Genomic DNA, 26,133 nt, shown 5'->3' with positions numbered 1-26,133 from the left:
CAGCCAGTGAGTGCACCGGCCATCCCTGTATAGGATCCGAACCCGCGGCGGGAGCGTCGCTGCGCTCCCAGCGCGGCACTCTCCCGAGTGCGCCACAGGCTCGGCCCAGCAAATGAATTTTAATCCATTTTAACAACCCTGGCTTTTACTCTTTGTGAGATGAAAAGGCATTGGAACATTTTGAGCAGAGGGATGGCATCATATGACCACCTTTAATAGGGCCAATGTGGCTGTTGTATTGAGAATGGACTAAAGAGAACAGGGTGGGAGCATGACAAACTAATGAGGAGCATGGCATTATTCAAGGCAAGAGTTCTAGAGAAATTGCAGTGGAGAGTTTGAGAAAGTGGTCCAATACTGCATATATTATGAAGGTAAAGCCAATAGAATCTGCTAATGGACTGAATGTTGGATGTGAAACGTAAGGTCAAAAAGGGAGGTCAACGGTGCCTAAGTACCCAGACCTGGAATGATAGAGCTGCAAATTACTGGGAGCACACTGAGAGAAGAGGTTTTGGGATGTGATGAAGATTAAGTTCTGTTTTTTGCATGTTAGATTTGAGATAGCATTAGAAATCTGGAGATTATACATTTGACATTCATCAGCATACAGATAGTATTTAAAGCCATGGACCTGAATGTCACTTAGCAAGTGAGAAGGGAGTGTATATAAAAAAAACAGAAGTTAGAAATTTGAGCCCTCTGACATTTCAAAAATTTGAGGTAAAGAAGACAAGAAGGATCAGTAAAGGATATTGAGAAAAGAGATGGTGAAATAGGAGAAGAATAAGGAGCATGTGAAATCCTCGAACACTAAGGCACATGTGTAGGTAAGTTGGTGGCTATGGTGGTGGAATCATATGGAAGTTCTCTCATGTTGGATTCAATTTTCTTAGTAAAATAGGAAACAAGGGCATCAGGCATTGCCTGAGAAAGAAGAGAGAGAAAGAGTCATGGACTTGTTGGCTGTTCAAGGGAAGACAGAAAAGAATGAACTAATCATCTAGAATAGCTGGGCACCACCGACTACCCACATGCACTTCACGGCCATGCCAAGTGAAACTAGCTGAAACAATTGTATGCTGCTCTTTAGCCCTTTCTAGCAGTCTGAGCACGGGCACAGAGTAGACAGAGATTGGACTAAACCAGAAAAGGAATTTTATCAGGTAGTATTAGAAAAGGAATAACAGAAAACTTCTCAGCTGCAAGGAAAGGCAGCAATGGTGGACTATTGAACTTTAATCAGGAAAGCGACACCACAAGAGGTGAGGGTCTGAGAAAAGGTTAGAGTATGAGTACTAGATAGAGTGAGTAGGGGAGAAATCATGACCTGGGAGGTAGCATAGTTAATAATACCAATTCTGGGTGTGGCCATGGGACCAGGTGGCTGAGGTAAAGCGGATAATTGGGAAGAAGGAAAGTAAGTTAAGAGAAGCCGGGTAATTCCTGTGTTATCCATGTACACAACCAGAGAATTTGGACAAGATCATTGTTGAAGAGTGTGACAGTAAGTCTGAGGCTAAAATCTTCCAGCAATGAGAGTCTGTAGAACACTACAACTGGGGAGTGGAGTGTTAAAAAGAACAGACAATGGTACAAAGACCCTGCGAAGAACAAAGCCCGATGGTACAATGACGATGGATGCTGCAAGAGAGACTCTGACTTCAGTCAGGAGTGAAGGGGCTTTCAATAAAGTTTCATAAACTTCCTCTTGGAACTTCTGCACAATATTGTGTTAGAGATAGTCTAGACAATTTGTATTTTTGTTACTGTTGAAAATACTCTTTTTATATGTATCTATTATGTATATTTATTTGTATAATTATATATCCATATGCAATTTTAAATTCTAATTTGCTCAGGCTAGAGTTCATAACCTATGGACCAACTCTGGTATCTAAAATGCATCCTGGTTGTTATTATATACTTATATTACTTACATACTTTGTAAAACTTTCTTATCAATTATAATCATTTATTTGTCAATTACATTTTGGTTTTATGTAAAAAAATCTGAATATGCTTTTTAACACTTTCAGTCTTAATATCTTTTATTTTTACTTTTTGTTGTTGTTCAAACTATGGCCTCCAGTAGAATGTTGCATGGAAGGGGTTGATAATGAGAAACCTTATTTTGTTACTGATAACAACATGAATGTTTTGTTATGTTTCAGTATTCAGAATAATATAAACCATAGGGGTTTTGTTAGATTCTCTTAATCAAGTTAAGGAAGGTCTTTGGTCTGTTCCTTTCCTGGTTTGCTAAGGTTTCCCCCCACCCGCCATAACGAATAACTATAAATTTTATCAAATACTTTTTTTTTGTAGCATCTAGTGAGAAGCGTATGCTTCTTTCTACTTTTACCTATTGTTAATATAGTATATTGCATCAGTAGATTTTTAAAAATATTTTATGGTTTTTGCATTTATATTTTTGAGTGAAATGAGCATAATTTTCCTTTCTCATATTGTCCACTTTTGGTTTTGATGTTAAAGTTATACTAGTCTCATAAAATTAGAAATGTTTGTGAAAGATTGGAATAATATGTTCCTCGAATAGTAAGGCTCACCTATTTTTTTAAAATTATTATGTCCTAAATATATTGATCTTTTTGGTCTATCACATTAATTTCAATTATTTTGTCAGGTTTTAATTTCTGTGTGCATTTTTATTACAAAGATTTTTAATATTACTATTATCTTGATACTCAGATCTATCAGTCTTTTCCTCAACATTGCTCAGTGTAGCTTAGACACTAACTCATTAAAATAGGGGTTCGTAATGGGCTAACCATCTGCTCTGCTTTTAAGCTTATAAATTCCTGTCCGCAAACAAACCCCAGCCTTCACAAGAGATTGTGTTCATTAATGTTTTAAATTGATTGCAATATTATCATTTTTAATCTATATAGAATTCCATTGTTATTTGATATGCATTTATCCCTTGATAGATTTTAAGTATTTTAAAACATCACTTTGATGGTTGTACAATATTTTAATTAAAGATACACTGTAATTTACTTAATCAGCACCTACATTTTTATAATGTATGTAAATATTTTCTCCATTTTGAATAAATGAAAGAATGAGTGTATAAAAATAAATACCTTTTCTTCTTTGATTTTCCTTTCACTAAACATTGCTACATTGCTTTTCCAAAAGGATTTAGTTCCAACAAAAATGAAGGGTGCTTTATAGACGGAGTGTTAAATATAGAATATTGCATGGTTGCTATATTGTCTTTTACTGATTTATTATTCAGTGCTAAATAGAATTATTTTTATCAGTTTTGTCATACGTTTTATAAATTCCTCTTTTCTAGTTGTTTTTCATTTTATATTTTTATTTTAAATATACAACAAAACACACACTGTTAAAATGTTATAGAGATAGTTTATTTTTAGATAAGACAAATCTTTCAGAGGTTAAAAATCATTCCAAAATTAATCTTCACTTTTTCCCTTATATTTTTCTTCATTAGGTTTGTTTAGTGTGCTGTGCATGAATTAATGTAGATTTATAGGAATGAAAGGAAACAGATATAATTATGTCAAATCCTGTGTTTTGAGTTTCCAATGAAGGCATCGTGAAATGAATATATCTTAGTATTTATTAAATTTAAACAGATATTATCAAGACTGCCTGTATTTTTCAAGTAGCCTGAGACTCTTAGGACTGTGGGAAATATAGAACTATCTTGTCCTTCAACTTGGATGGAGCATGAGTGGAAGGAAGGCAGGGACAAATGACATGAATCCCCATATATTAACCCATTTTGATTGCAGAACACTTAACATATGGAGAATGTGGAAGTATAGAGAATGAGACCTCCCCAATCTAATATGGTAATACACTATCACATACTGTTACCAATACTTAAACTTAAAACAAATCTGTGCTAAATACAGAAAGTTTATCTGAAGAGATTTTCTCAGTCACAGTACTTATTCAACAGAAAAGGTACACTCGGCTTTCTGTATCTCCAGGTTCCACATCTGCAGATTTAACCAATCAAAATATTCAGAAAAAAAATTAGTAAAAAATAACTGTACAACACTAAAAAAAAAAAAAAAAGCAAGTAAAAAACAATACAGTACAACAATTATTTACATAACATTTACATTGTGTTAGATATTATAAGTAATCTACAGATGATTTAAAGTAGAGGAGAGGATGTGTGTAGGTTATATGCAAATACCATGCTATTTTGTATCAGGAACTTGTGCATCTGCTGATCTTGTTATAGCAGAGGGTTCTGGAACCAATATTGAAGAATGACTGTAATTAAAAGCTTTATATAGATCCTTTTTGCCAGGGAGAGATGCAGCAGAATTACATCGATGATGTGTCCTAATGATAAAACGTGCTGGTGCAAAATGCCAATGTAGGAACTGGAATGAGGGGAGGCAAAGTGAAAATATGGGACCAGTAGATCAAGCTAAGAAGGCATGAGCAGCTGCGAATTAGTAGGGGCACACGTGTAGGGCAGAAAGTCTGAATGCCTGGCTATTACAGATGTGGTTGGATCAGTTACTTTAAAAGGAATTGAGGAAATAGGTGATCTTGGTTCATCTACTAACTAGCTGTATGGTCTGGAGCACATGATTTGCCAGCTTCCCTTTGAGAGGTAACAACACTGCCTGTCTACTTGCAGGATCAAGTGACCTTAATATGATGCAAGTGCTTAGGCAGTGTGAGAGTGACTTACAAATGCAAGGAAGACAGCACGAGCTTTACTCCTACAATAGTAACAATGAGGGTACGGAAAATAACTGTAATTGTGGGTTTCATTTTTCCATTAATAATAGGAAATTAAATTTAAGAATATTAAATAAAATTTGATATTTAATTTATGAATACTAAAAAAACTGACCTCTTGTGTGGGTGTAAAATTCTTGAATTTTATGTACATTTCACTGATTATTATGACAGTATAATTAAAGGTTTCCAAAGCAACAACTTTATATTTATGCCTAACATGCCTGTATATTTAATGATTTCCTTCTTATCCGTGCCTTTTGCTGTTGTGGTGTACATAGGCATTATATTCCTTCAGTCAGCATTTACTTTTTCCTACCTCAAAAGCTATATGTCCTTACTATCTAAAGATTTTTAAATGTCAAAGTAAAACAGGAGAAATTCACCCTAAAGACCACTATTCCAGAGATATACGATTTAGTATAAATATTTATATAGTATGTATATTCATATTTTATATAGAAAATTTTGAGTGTGCATCATATATTTTTTTTTTTTTTTTTTTTTTTTTTTTGTCTTTTTCGTGACCGGCACTCAGCCAGTGAGTGCACCGGCCAGTCCTATATAGGATCCGAACCCGCGGCGGGAGCGTCGCTGCGCTCCCAGCGCTGCACTCTCCCGAGTGCGCCACGGGCTCGGCCCAACATCATATATTTTTTAATAAAGGCTTTTATGGAAATACTGTGAGCCCTGTGAGAACAACTGCATGTTCTATGTGGGACTTTGGCTTTTCAAGGTACGGAAGGCTCCTCAGAACGCTATACCCTACTTACCATCCTACGTAGCACTATGGTGAAGTAGAGGCCAAATTGCAAAGAAAATACATTCCCAGACAATTCTTTAACAAAGGTGATAATTTGATTCTAAAAATAATGTAAATCAGAATTTTTACCTTCACTAAAGCCCATAAGCTCTTTGACGTTTGACTTTATCTTTCCAGTTTGTTCTTTGCCTGATTCTATTTTCACGTATGATGATGGATTTTTTTTTTTTGACCTGTCATATTTATCCATCTACTTATCCATTCCATAAACTGTTACTGAATACTTGGGATGAACAAAGAATTATGTAGCCAGTGGAAAAAAAAGAAAAGACTAAGATTTAGTTAGGAGTGTAATTTGTGCCTAGCAAATGGATTGGTATTCATGAGTTTGTTAAGACACTGAACCTTCAAAGACCATCACAGTACAATGAACTAAACAATGGTTTTATTTTAAAAGACTCAAATGCAACATGAAAAGCTAATGAGTTTATATATTTATATATTAGTATTCACCGGAGGAAACGAATTAAAGTGAAAAAAGCTCCATTAAGAAGAATTAACAAGTTAAAGTAAATGAGGATCACAATATGATCTACCAATAACACTACTGATTGGTAAGTATTTTAGGAAAGGTGAGATCACAAAGCCTTAGTCTGCAGGATTAAAAACATGGCTATAAAAGTAAGAAATGCTACCGAAATAAGTTGTTTTTCCAAACTATTTCTCTTCTAAGATTGTACAAAGATAACTGAAACAAGACTTGGAAAAACTCTACGAATTGACTGTGTGAAGCAAATGAAAAAAGACACGTGGTAAGCCATGTCATCATGTAGTGGGGCTTTCTAGACAGGAGAAAAGTGATAGATGGGCACCCTCATACCTCCTGGTAGAATGATGGTTTCACGCTGCCCACAACTGAAGACTTGATGTTAAGAGATGCACATACAAAGGGAAAGAAGAGTGGCTTTATTCCCCCTCCTACATTGAATTCCTTTATCAGTGAACTCGAATCTTTACATTCAAGAATGAACTGTTTCAGCAATGTGTAAGTTCTGCAGCAACCAGTTAAGAGACTTCTTAACCTTTATTTTCAAGTGCAAAAATACATTTTCAAATATATATTATATATGTCAGGATGGGGGGGCAATATTTTACTAGAAGGAAAAAAAATTGGGGATTAATTTCCTATCTCTCATGTTCCAGTTAAAAAACACAGAAAAAGCTAAATCGTAGGGAAAATTAAAACAGACTCCCATCAGAGCACTAGTTATACATTAAAAAATGACTTTCATCTGCTTTTTTTGCTTGTTGGATCTGATTTGCAATGAACAGTATATATTGGCATTATATTAATCCTAAAATATAATTTTTGCCATTTTGCTTGACAATTGAGTAAAAAAGAAACCCCGCAAAATATAGATTATGATGGCTAATAAAATTTTGTTTGCTTTTTTTTTTTTTTTTTTTTGGTTACTTTTCACATGAGTTAGATGACATAAAAAATGCATTTGTACCAGTTAAAAAAATCAGGTAAAAATGGACAAATTTAATGGAAACTTGTGATTCATGGTGTTTTCATAAAATCTCTGCTAATATTGCACAGTGAAAAATTGTAATCTACTGAAAAATAATGAAAAATAATATAAAGTATGTGACTATCACTTTTAAGTTTGTGCCAAATGTTTGAAACTAATACAAGTATTTTTAAAAGCCTCAAATATTCACCAGGTGGCAGTCTTTTCCTTAATAGTAGTCAAATAATCTTGATCTACTTTACCTCATGTTTTAAGAGACAGTGTGACTTAGGCGAACAGAGATCCTGCTAAAATTTACTCTGACAATGCTGAATTTCAATACTCTCTCTCTTCTGAAAACATACTCCCTAGAATAGCCCAGAGAAAATTGTATATTCTCTATTATGCCGTCTCTAATCATTTCCCTTTATCATGATTTTTCCTTCTCTCTCTTTATTCAGAGAGAAACCACATTTTATTTGAAGATTCATAGTGTGTTTAGATGATACTTATTTTAGCTTTTCTGTAGTCTTGCAGGCCTGGGCCATTTCCTCTCTCTTGACTTTTAGGTAACTCTGAAGTCATGCTCAAGTTTCCTGGCTCCATCCAACCTTTCATAAATTCACAACCCTCCTACTCATCGGGCAGATATATAGGAAGCTTTTCCTCAGAGGCTTCCTCACATTCCCAGAATTCAGCAAGTTTCTGCCCTGTGTTTGAAACCTAATCATCACAATTTGGAAGCATGATACAACAGTGAATCTTTAGATATAGACCAAATTAGCATACGTGGTTCTAAAATGATGATGATGATGATGGTAACAATAATAATAAATCCAATGTAAACACACCAGGCACTTTACATCAAATATTTCAGATTTCTAATTCTCATAATAATTGTGAGATCTAGCTATTTTCTGTTTCAAGTTAAATAACTACTGTTGGGTCACACAAGTAGTAAGCGGTGAAGCTAGAATTTTAACCCACATTTGTCTAGATTCCAAACCTGGTCTGTTTCCACCGTAAACATTTCCTCTTATGACATTAAAACATTTATGTATATTTATATGTTTTCCTGTTCCACAATATTTAAGGCTGGGATTAGAATGATACATGTGACAACTATTTCTATTTGATTGTAGACAAAAACTAAATTTTAGACTTGGCTCAAGAACTAATAATCTTAGTAGTCTTTGGGGTTAATTTCCTCGACTTCTCTAAGCTTCACTTTCCTCATATCTGTAAAAAGGTGATGGCTCCAGGAGTCAGTGTTTATGGGGGTTGAGGGGTGAGGGTAATATCAAAATGCTCTGTAATTTTCTCTATGATTTCAAGTTAGACATTGACTCTGGTTTTTGGTTGAGAGAATCAGGCAGCCTAGGTTGGGATGAAGTAGAACATGGTGCAGCAAAGAAACAATTCGTCCAAAAAGAGGTGCTTCTAGAACACATGATTTAAGGTACAGCACCTTCAAGTCAGGCATTGAATTTAGGCTAAAAAGCAATAAACGAAATGTACTCAATGTGTGCTTTCCTAAGGCTGGTAATTTAGGAGGTCAGGCCAGAAGAATAAAAAGCTCTTCAGATGAGAAAAGTGTTCATGGGCTCTGACTCTCTAGGATAAAGTATGCAAGAGAAGTACAAATTAGCAACATTTAACACATATTTAATTTATCAAACAAACATTTTAAAAGTTTAAGCATTTTATTGATAGATAGAGCTAACAGTTACATGTGTGCATAGCAAAAATATTTCAAATTGATTCCATGCATGGTAAAGAGTATATCATATTATTCTGAACAGAAAAATCCATCTAATATGTAATAATTAACAGTGTCATATCCAAGATATGACACTGTTCTCTAAACCACTGAGTAGTTTTTTAACACATTTTTGTCATCTTCACAGAAATATGATGGTATTAGTCTCTATCTTCTTTTATTGAGTTTCTTCAGTTTCTGTCTTGCATAATTTAATATGGCTATTTATTAGGTGTTAAGCACTATTCCCCTACTCCCACAAAATATAGATATAAATACAATTGGAAAGTCAATATTGTTCAGAAAACAGAAAGACTGAGGATGTATGTTAAATATAATCACTTTTATTTGTCTCGAAGCTGCAATTGATTGCTAAATTAGTTTCCTTGAGGTCAGGGACTTCTTTGTAACTGTATTTCAACAATATTTTGGTCACAGTAGGCAGCAAAGAAAATTTTAAAGATAAAAGAATAAGGAGAAGAAATGAGGAAATACATAATTCCTTTATCGAAACTTTGCTCACCCAAACCGTTCTCCTTACTTTCGTGGATCTCTCCCCATCTTGAGTTGTTCTCCTCGGGGCTCTGCTACAGCGAAGTTGGAGAAGAATCAGAGAGAGTGATTCTCTACGAGAGATGATGATGACAGACTAGGGCATCAGTGGAGCACACAGAAAAAAGGAGACAGATTGGGGTTTTTGAAAGGTGTTTACTAGGAAATACATCATTTAGTGCACTATGTCAAATGGAGACACTCTTAAAAAAATAAATAAATAAACATTTTCTAACATTATTTGCCCATAAAAAGAAAAAAAAAAAAAAAAAGAATGCTTAGCGTAAATAAAAATAAGTATGGTGATTGCATCAGGTCACCTTGAGAATCTCCTCCAAATCTAATAAACTATCTATGATTTTAAGAAAATCAGTTTCATTTTCCTTTATTTTTATTATGGGTGGGGTGTGCCCCTGTGTGTGTGTGCATTTAGAAAGAAGGCAGATATGAAGAAAAAGTAAATTTTGGTTAAGTTCCATTTTGTAACCTGAGGAATAGAAAAATTAATAATTGAAAGCAGCAATTGTTCATGGGGTCTTTAGCCCTTTTACTTAAATTTAGCCAATGTTTATTCAACACACACCACATATCAGGAATTATGTTGTGTATATATAAAAGAAGGAAAGGAAACCAACATTTACTGAAGAGGTGAAAGCTGCTTTATACACAGGTAACAGAATGTTAAAGTTCAAATTTCTACAGGTACCAGAAACAGGAGATGAGACAGTCCAGAGTTCCCAACTCTTGGACTCCTCATTTAGAAGTCCCTCATCCACCTCAAGAATATAAAGGATGGAGACAATAGAGACAGGGGTGCTTCATGTAAGGAGGGTTCTTTGTAGACAACTGAAGGTGGACTAGGAGCCATCTCTGTTCCCAAGGGGAAGGGAAAGATTGCTGTCTGCCCAGTCACCTCAAATCAAGTGTGGGAGGTTTAATGGGACCACTGTCTTCCAGAAGGCTTCAACAGCAGTAGGTAACTCCATGCTCGACTGTCCTCTTTTCCCCTAATCCTCTCATTCCCTTCTCTCTACTCCCCAAATTACACACACACACACACACACACACACACACACACACACACACACACAATTTGCCTACTGAGCAAAAAAACTTTGAAATGGGGCTTCTACATATATCAGCTAAGAGTGAGGGGAAGATATGTCCAACCAGGACCTGGAAGGATCATCTCAAAGAAAGAATTTTAAAAGGTGGTATCCTAATCTGTTTCTGTGGCCTACAACATAATACCTGAAACTGCATGATTTATAAAGAAATTTATTTCCTATAGTTTCAGCGGCTGAGAAGTCAAAAGTCCAGGGAACACTACTGGTAAGGGCCTTCTTTACAGGGTATCACGTGGTGAGAATAGGCTGAGCAAGAGTGTGCTAAACCTCTCACTTACTCTCCTTATGAAGCCATCAGAACCACACCCATTACTCCGTGAGTAATGGATCAATCCATTCACATGGGAACAGTCCTCACAATCTAATCACCGTGATAGGATTCCCCATCCTCTTAACACTGTTACAATGGAGATCAAATTTCTAATACATAAACTTTTGGGGGACACATTTGACCCACAGCAGGAGGATAGGGAGAGAAAAATGCGTGACTGAAGTTTTACTAGAAATCATATCTATGCTAGTATAGATACATAGACATCAGTAAGATACACACACACACACTCACTCTGGTATTGCAAAGCTCACAAAGTGGGAGAAAATGACACATATTTTCAACATAATATTCTTTGAAGTATGAAGAGGTGTACAGGATATGATGGTAGCAAAAAAGAGGGACATTTAACTCTCTCAGTGTTTTGTAATTCACCTCATATGTAATTGAAGAAATGGGTTCACATAGTCAGAATAACCGCCTCCAGCATGGGAGGTGGTGGGGTCTATCTCTGCAGAGCTCAACCACCAGGCTTCAGTTCAGAAAAAAGTTTCTCCCAGCATCCCTCAATCTGCTGTGTCAGGCCCCACCGCAGGAGAATAACGAAGTGTGCATTGCTTGACATTTAATCTCCTACACTAGCTACACTTGCTAATGTGCTGTTTTCACCTCCTTCTTCCCAGCAATTTCTCAGTGTGCCAGCAGTGTCTCCCTTATTACTGCTAATCTCTTCCTACAACAATCTAGAAGGAAAAGAGGAAATTGGATAAAGAGTTTTGTTAAATCAGTAATCTTAATGCACTAAGATCTGGTCAGGATTCTCCAGGGGAAGGAATTTCAGGACAATTCTGCAGAGTCCTAGGCATGGAGAGAATTTTCTATGCTGCTGAAGGACCAAGTTTTATTCCTAAGTTGCAGGATGGGGCTTAAATTGCTGGACAAGTGATGGCCAAAGTAATCAGGCAATTAGTAATAAACAAACAAACAAACAAACGAATAAATAAATAAATGCCAAGACCCAGAAAAAACCAACACTCAAATCTCACTTGCGCAAGTAACCCAATGTCTCTGAGCCTGAATTTCCTTGTCTATAACAGTTCTGTATAAGTAGGAGGAATCAGTTAAATAAACATGAAAATACATACCAGGCAATCAAAAAAAGTTTCTTGTATTCCCTACTCATGTACATGCATTTATTCTTTACTTATTTAATGACTATTACTTAGTAGTGACTTCTTAGACAATATTCAGCAAAGATTTTAAGTCTGCTATTAGGGTCCGCAAGACTGAACTCTGCAATTCACTAGCAGTGCCTACATGGGTGCTGGAGGGAAGAATGGTAGTTCAAGTACTAGTTACTGATGGTGATTTTTGGCAAGTTAACTCTTTTTAAAATAGCAATAATGAAAGAACTTATCACAAAGATTATTATGAAGTTTAAATGAGATAACAATGTAGAATGGTCTTAAAGGAATGCCTGATACATTGTAAGGTTCGATTATTGTTAACAATTTTAATATTATTCTTTGACCTATGATGACTATGGTAAAATGCAGTATATTTACAATTCACCTCAACCTACTTGCTTTTTGAAATTATGTATTATTTTTTGAGGAAAAGTATTTAATGTACTGCTAATTGAGGATTATCTGATATTTTGAAGAGTAGGAAATACACAGAATATGAAATTTAAATAAATACATAGTTATTTCTAATTTATACATTATTCGTCATATAATTGTATCAAAAATTCACATTTATATATGGTAGTGCTAGCGTTGTTTAGCAAGTTAGCTTAGTTATCCAGGTCAAACAAATCTATATACTTTCCCTCAGAGATTCCAGAAAACAAGAAGGGGATGTTGCAATCAGTTTCCACATGAGAGGAGGTGAGAATTATGCAAAGCTAAACCCACTCCACTCACCCATCGTCACCTCATTTAAAAGAAAAGAGATTATACATCCAGTTGATAAATTTGCAACTGTCAATTTCTCTCACCCCCCAAAAAACCCCACTCCCTGTGGATGGGTTTGAGCATTCTCCCAGAAGGCTGCATTCTGTAAGTCAGCCCTTATAAGTGCAAAGCTCACAGTCTGAAATTATTGTCAAGTGTTTCTAATAAATGATTCAAACAACAGTGACACAGAACACTGACATATCTAGAAATCAATTGATTGAGAAAATGAGTATATAAAACATTAATTGTACTAAATGAAAATGAGAACACATTTTCTAAATACTCGAAAAACTAGTTCTTGAAAAGAACATTTAAAATCGTACACCACCTAAATGCTCATTTACTTGTGTGTCTAATATTAAAGTGATAAAACTGTACTCATAGTGCCTCTAATCAGAGAATAAGTGAATATAGCAGGTTGAGAGAAAAGGGCATGTTGAAAACTGAAAACAATTATAAGACATTCTAATCACAGCATGTATTTTAATAATTCCCAGCCATAATAACACCTTATGTATTCAATTAATCACAATTGTTAAATGATTAATTTTATAGCATTATAATTAAGAAAGAAATTAATATATTGTTAACTAAAACACAATGTTATTATTTTTAGATATAATCTAAATTTAGACTTAACATTAATAACGGATTGGAGGGATGCAATAAAAATGCCCCCAAAAAGCTTTTTATCAAAGACCACATCTGGATGACTAGTTTTACTCTTTGTTATTTTAAGATAAACTCAATCTTCATGCTAGCACTAATACTTCACAGTGCATTTTCTTCCAGGAATATTTAGCCTCTTTGGTGAACATATATGCATTTTTAATAATATTAAATATAATAAATGTAAAATGCTTTGGGGTTAAGATTATAACAACTTTCAAATAGCATCAAGGCATAGGGACTTATATTTACTGTGCTCTTTTAATACTAGGCAGTTTGTGTGTTAACTATTTGCTTTTAACAATCTGTTGATCAGAAACTATGATACCTTTCTTATTCATGAGAAAGTCAAGGCTCAAATGACTGAATGATTTGTCTGATACTATAAAATAGGATTGCCTTGGATTGAATGTTCCCCCCAAACCTAGTCCCCCCTGTGACAATATAAAGAGGGTGGGGAATCTTATTATGGTAATTAAAAGGTGGGGCCTTGAAGAGGTGATTAGATTGTAGGACCATGCCCTAGTGAATGGATTAATAATGGTGGTCAGGGGTGTGGTTCTGAGGGCTTTAAAAAGGAGAGTGAATGAGGTTAATCTCTCTCTTCTCTGCTCTGACATTTTCTGTCATGTGAGACCCCTGGGGCACTGTTGCAACCACCAAGACCTTCAGCAGATGTGTTCCCTGCACTGTGGACTTCCCAGCCTTCTAACCTGCAAGCAATAAATTTTGTTTTCTTTATAAAATACCCAGTTCCATGTATTTTGTTATAAGCATCAGAAACAGATTAATACAGAAAATTGGAACCAGAGAAGTAGGGTGTTGCTTATAACAGATACTTGAAAATATGAAAGCAACTTTGGAACTGGGTAATGGGCAAAGGCTGGAGGAATTTGGAGGAGCAGTCTAGGAAAAGCCTAGATGCTTGTAAAAGTTTAGAAGACAAGAAAACCATGGAAAGTTTGGAATGTTTTAGAGACTGGCTAAATGGTCATGACCAGAATGATTATGGAAACATAGACTGTAAAGACCATTCTAAGGGGGTCTTAGGTAGAAATATGAGGTTTATTGGAAACTGGGGCAAAGATCACCCTTGCTATAAAGTAACCAGGAATTTGGCTGCATTCTATTCATGCCCAAAAGCTTTACGGAATATGGAAATTCAAGGTGCTGACCCAGGGTTTTTGGCAGAAGAAATTCCTAAGCAGCAAAGGATTCAGGAAGCTGCATGGCTACTTGTAACAGCATATGCTGAGTTATGGCAGAAAAGGCATAACATAAAGCCAGAATATATAATTAAAAGGGAAGCAGAGCATAAAGATTTGGAAAATTTGCAGCTCGGCCATGTGATAGAGAAGCAGAGAGCATTTTCAGGAGAACAATTCAATGGTGTAGCTCAGAGACTGCTATGGAGATTAATACAGAAGAAAGAGATTAACAGGAGAAGGGAAAAAAGGCCTTGAAGGCATTTCAGAGATCTTGGAGGCTGCATCTTCCATTACAGGCCCAAAGGCCTAATGAGACAGAACAGTCTTGGGGAACAGCCTGAGGCACCCTCCACAGGCTCACTGCCAGGCCACTTTGAGAAGCTGCTCCCCACAGTAGCACCCTGGCTACTTTGGCTGTTCCAGCTGTGGCTAAATTGGCCCCAGGTGTGGCTGGACCCACAGCATTAGAAAATAGAAGCCACTAGCTTTGGCTGCATCCATGTGGTGTTAGGTGAGGGTCCAGGAAGAGATCTGTCCCAGGGGCATATTCATTGCAGACAGTCTTCACTAGAGCAATGTCAAGTGGAAATGTGGGGTCAGAGTTGCTGCAGAAAAAGCCATGCTTAGTGGAGCCATGAGAGTGGGACTGCCATGATGACCCCAGACTTGTGGAGCTACCAGAATGGAATACCAGCCTGGGAGAGCTGAAATGTGGCCTGAGACCAGGAAAGGCATAGGAACAGAGCTGCCCAAGACTTGGGGACCCAACCCCTGCACCAGAGTGCAGAGGATGTTGACCATGGAGTCTAACGTGGTTCTTCAGCTTTGAAATGTGATGCCTGTCCTGCTGGGTTTCAGACTTGTTTAGGACCTGTTACTCCTTTCTTTTGGTCTGTTTCTCCTTTTTTTGAACAGAAATATGTACCCTGTGTTTGTCCCACCATTATATCTTGGAAGTAGATAACTTGTTTTGATTTCACAGATGGGACTTCGAACTTTGGACTTTTGAGTAGAAGCAAGTTAAGACTTTAGGGACAAAATAAATGTATTTGCGTGTAGTAAGGATAAGTTTTGGGGGGCCAAGGGTGGAATGCCTTAGGTTGAATATCCCCTCAAAACTTAGTCCCCACTGTGACAGTGTAAAGATGGTAGGAAATCCTATTATGGTAATTGAAAAGTGTGAAAAGTGTGGCCTTGAAGAGGTGATTAGATTGTAGGACCATGCCAAAAGGAATGGATTAATAATAGTGGCCAGGAGCATGGTTCTGATGGCTTTCAAAGAAAAGCACAAGAGAGGTTAGTTTCTCTCTGCTCCACCATTTTCTGCCATGTGAAACCCTGGGTCACGGTCACCATCACCAGCTGTGTTCCCTGGACTTTGGACTTCTCAGCCTTTGAAACTGTAAGCAATAAATTTCATTTTTTAAATAAATTACCTGGTTCTAGGTATTTTGTTATGAGCAACAGAAATGGATTAATACGAGGATTTATATCCAAATCTTTCTCTCTCTAAACTCTCGTCACTATATCTCACTCCCTCCATCCAAATGGACTTACGTTACTCAGTTTCTCAGCCTAAAAGCAGAGAAAAGGAGCCCTGTCTTCTATTTTTGTATTGTGGAACAGAAATGGCTAAACACTTGGAGGTTTATATTATTGCATGAGGCTGGGTTTTTGTTTGTTTGTTTGATTTTGGTTTTGGGGGGTTTTTAAATCTGATTTTTCAGGAGGGGATAAAAGCCTGTCACTATGTGGGTTCCAAACACATTTAGTGTTTTTTACTTTCATAGTAAATGTGTTATGCTGAGAGAGAAGAACAAAATAATGTGTTTCAGAAGGGTTATTTGTCTAAACTTGCTAGTTTTCAAGATGAATAAAATGTCAAATGACTAAGGAGGTTAAATGATGTACTATTTTATGAGTCAGAATAACTAGTTAGCTTAAACCACTTTATCATATTAACAGTGTAGCATAGTCCATCTTTTAAAAATTCTTCCATTCAATACAATCTCTCATGATTGCCATTTTCCAGCTGACTAATCACAATCTATGCTCTATGTTGTAACAGCTTTTAAACTTCCTGCTGTGTAATAATGAGACTCAATTTATTTTTCAGACTTTCAAAGTTCTATACTTGTTTACATTGACTACTTACATTATAAATATCAAATTTGGGGATAATTTTCAGCTTTTTCATGTTATCGGTAGATTAAGAAAATATTGCAAATAACTTTTCTCTTGATACCCTACATTAGAATATAAAGTATAATTAATGGGTTGCCTAGCTGTGTTCCAAAGTGGGGTAAGTATTTTGGGGGGAGAAATGAACACCTTTAATATTTTATTATAATATTCTCTCTCTCCCTCTCTCTTTTGTTCTCTGAATTTTGATGGTGCATAAGTTATGGTTACACATATATTTATTTAAGCTGACTTAACGTCAGTATCCAGGATTTGACCTAAGGTAGGATGTAGCAAAAACAAATAAAAAGGAATAACCTCAACTGGGTTAACCACTAAGTAAAGTTAAAATGTTTTCATTCTACAGAGGGTGGCTCTAAAGACTAGAGATTATAGGCTGTCTTGGTATACAGTATCATTTAATAATCACCATACAAAGTTCATGAAACTGTAGAAGGCAAATTACTTGTTCCAAAAACCACAGAGAAAAACTCACTGAATGCACAAGTTAAAAGTAAACATTTTCATGATACCTGAATCACAAAGCAGAAAGTAAATGAATGAAAAATTTAGATTTGTTTAAAGAACATAGTTCTATGCCCCAGTAGCCAGGGATATACTTATTGGCTTCTATATTAACTGGAAAATGTTCTGTATGTTAGTCAGCAGTATAAATTTTTGATTGGATGTATATTTGCATTCATGTACTAGTGCCAATCTCCTAGTTCAGACTCTGATTTTCTGGTCACATAATAGGCAATGTTTCCAAAGCCACAAATTACAATTATATTAGAAAATCTACTGAAATTATTTTGTAAAGGTATCTTATATGCACTGAGATGAAATAAAAAGAGTAAACTAATTAGATTCTCCTTTGCTCTCCCTGAACTGGGTTTCTGTTTCCAATGACTGCATCTTTCAAATGAAAAAATAAGTCCTGTACTCTAGAAGTTAATTTGCCAAAGCTTAACTTCATCTTTTCAGAACATTCTGTGTTCTTAGTATATTTGCTTGTCAATAGGGAAGGTGGAGATAATGGCATAATACAGTAATAATGCTAATGCAATTATGCTTTATTACATGTTGACTTATAAAAACACTTTTCCAGAATGTGAACATCACTAGACTTTGATAAACAAATAAGATTAAGACTATGATCCTGAATAACAGTCAAGAAAACCAAGGCTCAGAGAGATTCGGAGACTTGTCCAGTTAGCAAGTGGTGAATAGGACTAGAAGCCAGCATTTCTATCACTTCACCCTGCTCTGTTCCAGCACTTCACAGCTCCTAATGGCTTTGCTATTCCTTAATGAGGTGCTATGCAAGGAATATGAAGGACCACAACCAGTATTTAATGAACAACTATATTACAAATGATATTATAATATCTAGAATAGAGACACAGTCTGAATATGGAGATCTAGAGACCCTTTTAAATTTGTCTAATTCATATCCTAAGGTAATTAACTAATGATTGAAATGGCTTCCATTCAAAGTGGTTCAGTGGCTAGAGCCAAACCAGCATGGTGGTTATCTTCAGTGACTCTTGAGTTTCAGCACTGATATGTTTTGTCTTTGTGATGCAGGAAATGTCACTTAAGTCTTTTTTTCCCCATGTGTAAGTGGGGATAACAATAGTAACTGCCTTCATAGAGTAATGTAAATATTTAATGAGATTATGCTAGTAAAATTCTTACCATAGTTACTGGCATAGTGACAGGCTCAATTAATGTTATCCAGTATTATTGTTGTTATTATTATTATTATAATCATCATAATCAGCATCATCCAGACCATACTAAGGTTTGTCGCCAGCTATTCAGTTCCAGGCCCTTTTAGTCAGAGCAAGCCCAGGCACTGCTGGGTACGCCCTTCATAAAATGAGCTATTTTGATGAGATGATCTCCAAGATCTCTCCCAATTATAAAATCCTGTATTCTTTTTAGTAGAGCTTTAAAACCAAAATTTCTTCAGCTGAAATACTTTAGAATCTTAACTGTTAAACTAATAAATGATGTTTAGAAAAGTCCTTTTTTCCAAAGGGTGGAAAACGTAATATAGATGTTACTGCAATTGGGAAACTTCGTATATGAAACACCACTTAAGAGTTAGTATTTAAAGCAATTGATTGAAATCTCCCAAAAACCTGGTTAGCATAGTATAGTTCAACATACCTAAGATAAAATATACAGCTATAAGTATTTGGTAACTTTTGACATCTTCCAAGAAGTCAGTGGTTGTCAAAATATTGTCTCTAGATAGGCCACGCGAGCATCACCTAGGTACTTGCTAGAAATGCAAACTTCAGGGCCTCGTTCCAGACCTGCTGTGTCAGAAACTCTGCTGGTGAGGGCTGGCAATCTGTGTTTTAACAGGCCCTCCCAGTGATTCTGATGAGGCTAGAGACTGATAACCATTGGTCTAGCAAAGAGTGGAAAGGCAATTTCTACTTCTGATAAACACTTAATGAAGCAGCTAAAACTAATATTCAACCTGGCCTTAGAAGACATCTAAGAGAAAGGTCTGCTTGAAATAATTACTAGTCAAGTAACCAATCAGTTTGCTGAAAAGGAAGCTACGAATTCATTCTGTTATTCCCTCTAGAGATTTAAGGTACTAAGAAGGTGAAAGGCAAGTTCAGTAAAATCATCAGAGAATATCTGTGTAATGATTCTAACAACGGAGTAGTCCTAATAAGAATACACACTGTTCCAACTTCCTGCTTAGTGTAGAGAACCACAGGCTCTCTGTGCTGTATACTATATGAAAGAAATAAACCCAGTGCTCCTCTTATTTATTTTTTTACAATAAAAATTTAAAAATCTAGTAACTCACTATCCTGATTTATGAAGGTCTACATTAAATACAGAAGAGAATATTTAATAATCTGTGTCCACCTGTTTATTTGGCAAAACTTTTATCTTTTCATTAAAGGCTGAATTGAGAAAATCACTTAATATGCCAAAAATCACAAATATTTAAACAAAGTATAAGTGCAGGAAGAGAAAATCAGTGTCAGAGCCACAGAAAGGCAGGTGTCTTTATTAGCTTCCGTGTCCTCACTGTCACCCACGAGTATAGACCAATCCCAGACCTCATTCCTAAGTCCAGCATTTCTAATTAAATACTAGATATCACTATCAATGAATCAAAAACTGAACGTGTCCAATCTGGTCCTATAAATCTTTCCTCATAGTCTGTCTCAGTTAATGAAGTTCAATTTTTCAAAGTATAAACCCTTAAATAGTTTTCTTCTTTTCCCTTCAAGCCCTTCTATTCTCATGCCCTCTAGTCAGTAATATTTTGTACTTACCAAATACAGTCCATTTAACTTCATAATTATCTGAGGATTTAGTTTTTTTTCTGCATCTTTTCAACTGTGACCACCTTTATTCATATCCCCGTGATATTTTTCCTGTTTCTCTAGACACTTAGACCTTAAGCCTCTAGAGGACGGGAGTAATGTCTCCTCCTGAGCTCCCAGCAAAAGGCCCGGCATAGCAGGCATCCAAAAATTGCTCCCTGGTGAACGTGCTTGAAGAGTACCCAAATTCATCTGAAACCTCACAGCCCCCAGGGTTCAAGGATGTCATTGAATACTGCATCTTCTTCCAGAGGAAAAACTTAATATGTGACAAAATTGTTAAAGAATGTAATTCTAGTCCACATTCATTACATTTTAGAATCTTAGTATGTGCTTTAATAGTCAGATTTGTATGATTTTTATATTAGATCCTCTCTCCTGACTCATTTTAGGATGTTACGTTTATTTTGCCCAGCTGGATATTATCAGTTTCAGGTTTTAACTCTTTGCTTCAATGACCTCAATGAAATTAGAAGCAATGGATTACAGAGTCTTTGGAGATAACCATGAGTCTGGAAATCAGGTGAATTATAATACACAAAACGGCTTGCAACAATCACAAGAATTGTCTAAGGAATTATACCTTTTGAGAGAAAAAAGTCCTGACAAAAACATAATTGCTACCTACAACATATTGATTTATGGAAACTGTTTCTAAAATATGCTTAGGATATATATTACCTTAGGAAATCCCAGATAAGCAGCCAAAGTCAAATGGGGTTTGACTGTCCAAGCCCTGAGGACATCTTTTGTGTGTTGTGTTGTGCACATTGCACATTGTTAAAACTTCACTTTTATTGTACAAGATACCAGGAACTCTGAGGTAGATTGGAATTGCTCTTTCAAAATTATAAAGTTAAACAAAAAGATACAATTTGTGTTTGTTCTCAGTGCCTTCACTGAGGAGGTATTCTAGAATGTACAAATAGAAAAGGAATTCTTGGCCAGAAGACTGATACAAGAGAAATCTTCCAGAAACATATGGCCTGGGCTATGTCAGACTCCTGGCAGACTGCAAACCTTTACTGCCTTTTATTAATAATCATAGTCCAGATCAAGTGCCTCGAAGGAGCCAGGACCTACTTGTGAGACTAGACTTTAGCCCAGAAGTTGAACATCTTCCAGCAAACACTCTCATAATAGCAGATATCTTTTCCAGACACCAAATTACTCCGGTCAGCACAAATGTCATTGACTAAAGAGACATTGAAATGTATGTCCAATGTTGTATACAAAATAGAACGAAGAAGGCTTTTAGTAATAAACATGAGAAACATTTAATGGAAGTTTTGTTCTATAGACTCGCTGCCATCTAAAATAATCCATACCACAGTCACGACATCTGTCTTATGGTTGCCTTGTATAGATCTAAAATAAGAGGGTGTACAATATAATATAATTGCTATTAGAAAACGCAAATACCTCAGGGGTATGATTGTAGAAGGAATTTCAAAATCACAAGGTGACCGAGGTAGTAGCACCTAAAATTATACAGATCAAAGCAGACTTACTCATTCCTGTCTAAATGTTCTGCACCTCCTTCGTGGTGAAAAACTGGGATATAACATAAAATATGTTGTTAGATATTATTATTACCTGTCTTTTAAAATGTAGATCTGTTCAAGTTTGAAAAGATACACGAAACAAACAGATTTTCCTCCCGGTAAAGTTTTACCAATATGATAAGAAGGTAACCTACAAACACCTGTATATGAAGCAAGCAGCAACAAGCCAGCAAAGCAACAAGCAGAGAAATATTGTTACTGTAGAGTGTTGTTTTATCAAACTTTCTATTCAGGTAAGGGCAAGGGGTGATGGGAGGTGAGACATAAAAATGCACCATAGAACACAGGCTTCTGAGCAGACAGGGAGACGCTCAGCTAGGAAGTTCTCTTCCTAATAATAACAAGGATTCAGATAAAAGTCCTCCAGTAAAGCAAAGATAATAGCGACAGCAGCGCTTGCTTTAAAAGAATGTCACACCTCCTAACATTCTATCATTTGCAGAGATAGAGATTTGTGTATTTTCATATAGGGCAGAAATTGCTAGAGCTGTGGTATGATACATTACTTTAAAAGACAGATTTTGAGCCGCTGCAGCATTTGCAGTGTTTTTGCAATTAGTCAATTAGCCTTGATGCTGGGAAGTGAAGAGTTGAGAGTGAAAAAGGATCAAATACACAGTCCAGATCCAGGGCAACAATAAAGGGAAGGATCGAGACAAGTGAAAACAGACCCCTTATTCATTCCTATCTGTGATTTTTTAAAATTCCTTACTGGTAAAAGACAGGGAGATAGAAAAACACACATTGTATGTATAATTGTGTATTGTTTTAGTTTATTTTCTATTGATGGCAGTAAGATATAGCTACACTTTTGCCATTATTAGTAAATTGATATAGTTAAGCCTATAGTCAGAGTTTAATTATTTTCTAGTAATCTTTTTTGTTTCTTTGAGTCTCTCTCAATTTAAAAAAATCCACTAGAGTTTGTTAAAGGACAATATCAACTGTAGATGGTACAACTCACTTTTGCAGTAAGATGAAGAAGCCCAGAGCAGAAAAGCAGGTTGTGCAGGAAAATAACAAAGTGATTCACAGTCTGATGGTGTAGAACATTAGGAAATGAAAGTCAAGAGGAAAAACACTGACACATACACATTGAGCCACAAACAACATAGTATGTTCAGCAGTACATAGAAATGTTTCCAGTTTATAAGTCCACATAGGCTGCTTTGTTTTGCTTTAGTTCTCATAATTTGTATGGTTGGCCAGGGCAGGAAGCACAATTAAGGTGACTGTTGTGGGACGTGAAGGGTATACGTAACAGTAGTTTTCTGTTATGATAGTTCTAATTTTGATGCTTATATTTCTTAAAATTTCAGGGAATTTTAACAATTTTAACAAATTTGATGCTTATGTTTCTTAAAATTTCAGGGAATTTTAAAGAAACCTAGTTTGCAGGCAAAATAAATTAAGAACTGTATTATTGCATGTACCTGTTTTTCTCCGCTTGGCTTTTTGTGGTTCAATAACAGCTCCACAGCTCCCACAACTTCTTTTCTGATAGCATGTAAGAGAGCATCTCCGACATAGACATTAAAGCTTAAGAGTAGTTCAATGAGCTCCAAGTTCTCATTTTCAATTGCAATGAGGAGAGCAGTTCTTCCAAGAGGATCAATGCAATTAATGTTGATTTTAAAATAAATTTCAGCTTCCTCTAGGGATTTCTTGACACTTGCATAATCTCCCTTTTCCACAGCATTCAAGTAGGCTTTTTCTGACGGTGAGAGTTCTGATTCTGCTCGTACTATCCTCAGAGGGATGCGATCTCTGTAGGGGGCATTAACATTTCTTTTGTAATAGAACTGAGCCATGTTTTATGCCATGCTATTTCCTTGTCTCTGAAAGTACAAACAAAAAATAGAAAGATTAGTGTTAATATGCTTTTAAAATTTTTATGCTCATATTTTTTCCAACTCACAATAATATCAATGATAACAATACCATTACTATTAACTAATAAAAGTTAAGTTTATTTTAAAGACAATGAAATTAGACTCCATAATTATTCAGTTATCTGAAAACACAAATTCCAAAGTCTTAATCTATGAGGAATAGAAACATATTAGTATTTGGACAGTTATCTAAAAAGTTATCTAAAAGTGACATTTATCACAGAATGTACCTGTAGAGTTTTAGAAATTATTTCAAAAATTTATCATAAATATATATAGGTTTTAGCAAAGCACTTTGAAAATCAGAGGCTGTATTTTTGAGATCCCAGTACCGGACTGGGGATGTTTATATATATCACTTACTGTCAATTTTGCTTATCACGGAGATGCTATAGAGATTATGGAATACCATTATCTTGGCAAAATATTTTTCATCTGTCATATATTCTGTTCTTAATAAATACTGGCATCAACATTAATGGGAATTAATGACACTGTCAATCAAATATCACGCTGAGCCTGATGAACATAATTTTACTTTTTCCCTTTGTAAGTGAATTCCTAGTGCTATTATTAAAGTAAATTTATAGGAGTCTATACAGACCAAACCAAATCAAAATGGAATTATTCCTTGCTGAAATTCCATGCCACTAAGGCAAAATTAAGTTTTTTATCTGAGCTTCCAAGAAACCAGGGGAGAAAGAGAGATAATGCCAAGTCCCCAAACAAGACAGTTTTAGCTGGCATGATAAGGAAGTCCTCTCTGCTTTAACCTTTACAAGGGAAGTAACTTTGAAACAATCAGCCTGCCTTTTGTTCTCTGTTACTGCTTTCCTCAGCTTTTTCCTGTCTTATAAAGCCAACCTCCTCTGCTCAGCTCATCAGAACACTCATTCTATTTTACAGAATGAGGTGTTACCCAATTCTAGAGTCACAAACAAAAATCAATTAAAGATTTCTAAATTAAATTTGTTGTAATTTTGTCTTTTGACAATACAAATCATCAAGATGAGTCTAAGCAATTCAATTTCCAAAAGAAGTATTTGGAAAAAATTAAATAGAGAGTTTATTTTAAAAACGCTATTTTCTTAATACTTTGTATCATGAATAAACCACAAGGCAGGAATGTATTCACTGCAAAATTTATTATTATTTGGATGTTACACTAATGATATCCCTGAAGATGAGAAAATTATTTCAAATAAATAAAAGATCATCTTAAACTAAATAAATAACAAAGTTGCTGAAAGCTATATTGATTTAGTGTCACTCTGTAGATATAAATTTGCAGAAAAAAGTATAACATTTTAAACACAATTTTTTATTGCTGTTAGTTACCCATTTCACACTTCTTATCTGAGCTATTTTATTCTATGTTATTTAAATTAAAGTCACATGTTTCTTTACATGTTTGCTATGTAAAATTAAAATAAATAGGTTATTCTAAGTATCTAACAATGCATATTCATTTTAATTGCCCTTCTTAGACCTAATCATTTTATGAATAAATTAACTTGATTTTAATAATGTTTTAACTGTAGATTAAACATGCACTGCATTAACAAATGTGATTACATTTAATATAATATTTTCAGTTTGGGAAATTATAAGTTGTTTGCATGCTATCTCAATTTATTAGTAATTTCAGTTATCAAATAGCTAAGTTTTGCTCTTTGACATCCAGATTATTCATCATGATTTCTCAAATACCTAGGTAGTTTGTTCCTCTTTGGCACGTTAGACTTAGTATTTTGTTAAGTAAGGTACTTTATAGACTAAGAAAACGAGTATTCAAAATATACTAATTTTAGATGTGCAAATTATTTGCTTGAAGGCTGATTAAAATTTCAATATTTGGGAGAAGCTTTAACTCATTCTAGAATAACAGGAATAGCATTTTATATTATTGAAAAAGAAAAAGAATTTAATATTACTCCAGTATAAATAAAACTTCAATAATCAAGATCATTATGATACTATCTGATTTTGATTACCTAATCCTGAATGCCCATTTATTCATTAGTGATAACATTAAAATATTTGCCTTAGAAAGTCAGCTGTCACCGACTTCCCAGTGTCTCTTTCTCAGCTTCACATCAGCATCTATAAGAGTGTGTGGGATCAATGCCACGGCCTTTACTTCATATCAGGACTATAGTTTAAATGGTTCATGGTAACAATAACTGGCATTTATATTCTATTTCAGCAGTATACACACTTCTCTATCATATTACTTTGCTCTTACCCATGACTCTTGGAAAATATATAAATTTTTCTTTTAGAGTTGAATTCAAGGTTTCCTACCCAAAACAGTTTTTGCTTCAGATAAGTTTTTGAATGTATAAAAATATGCACACACTCACAGACACATACACATCACATCAGAAATTTATGTCAATTATGATTCAATCAAGAATCGAAATCAGCCTAGAGAATGTAAAAACTATGTTTTATTTCATTTAGTTCATTTACTTAATAATGCGATCAAATAAAGAATTGGATAGGAAATAGCATTTTACTTCTCATTTTCAAAGTACAGATGTCAGTGGCA

At 35.2% G+C, this 26,133-nt stretch overlaps 1 protein-coding gene across 6 annotated transcripts in view; it reads right to left on the bottom strand.

Annotated features, from left to right (window-relative positions):
• The window catches only part of TRPC4 (transient receptor potential cation channel subfamily C member 4), a 146,342-nt gene extending 122,841 nt beyond the window's left edge, over window positions 1-23,501 (bottom strand). For all 6 annotated transcript variants that reach the window (XM_063102643.1, XM_063102644.1, XM_063102645.1 and 3 more), the window contains exon 1: window positions 23,124-23,501. In XM_063102643.1, coding sequence (XP_062958713.1) covers window positions 23,124-23,501 — 378 coding nt within the window. The remainder of the gene's footprint in view (window positions 1-23,123) is intronic.
• Window positions 23,502-26,133: the final 2,632 nt, after the last annotated feature.

Source organism: Cynocephalus volans, chromosome 7, assembly GCF_027409185.1.
Source record: "Cynocephalus volans isolate mCynVol1 chromosome 7, mCynVol1.pri, whole genome shotgun sequence".
NCBI lineage: Eukaryota > Metazoa > Chordata > Mammalia > Dermoptera > Cynocephalidae > Cynocephalus > Cynocephalus volans.
The sequence above is the reverse complement of the archived record's forward strand: the minus strand, read 5'-3'. Positions and strand labels throughout refer to the sequence as shown.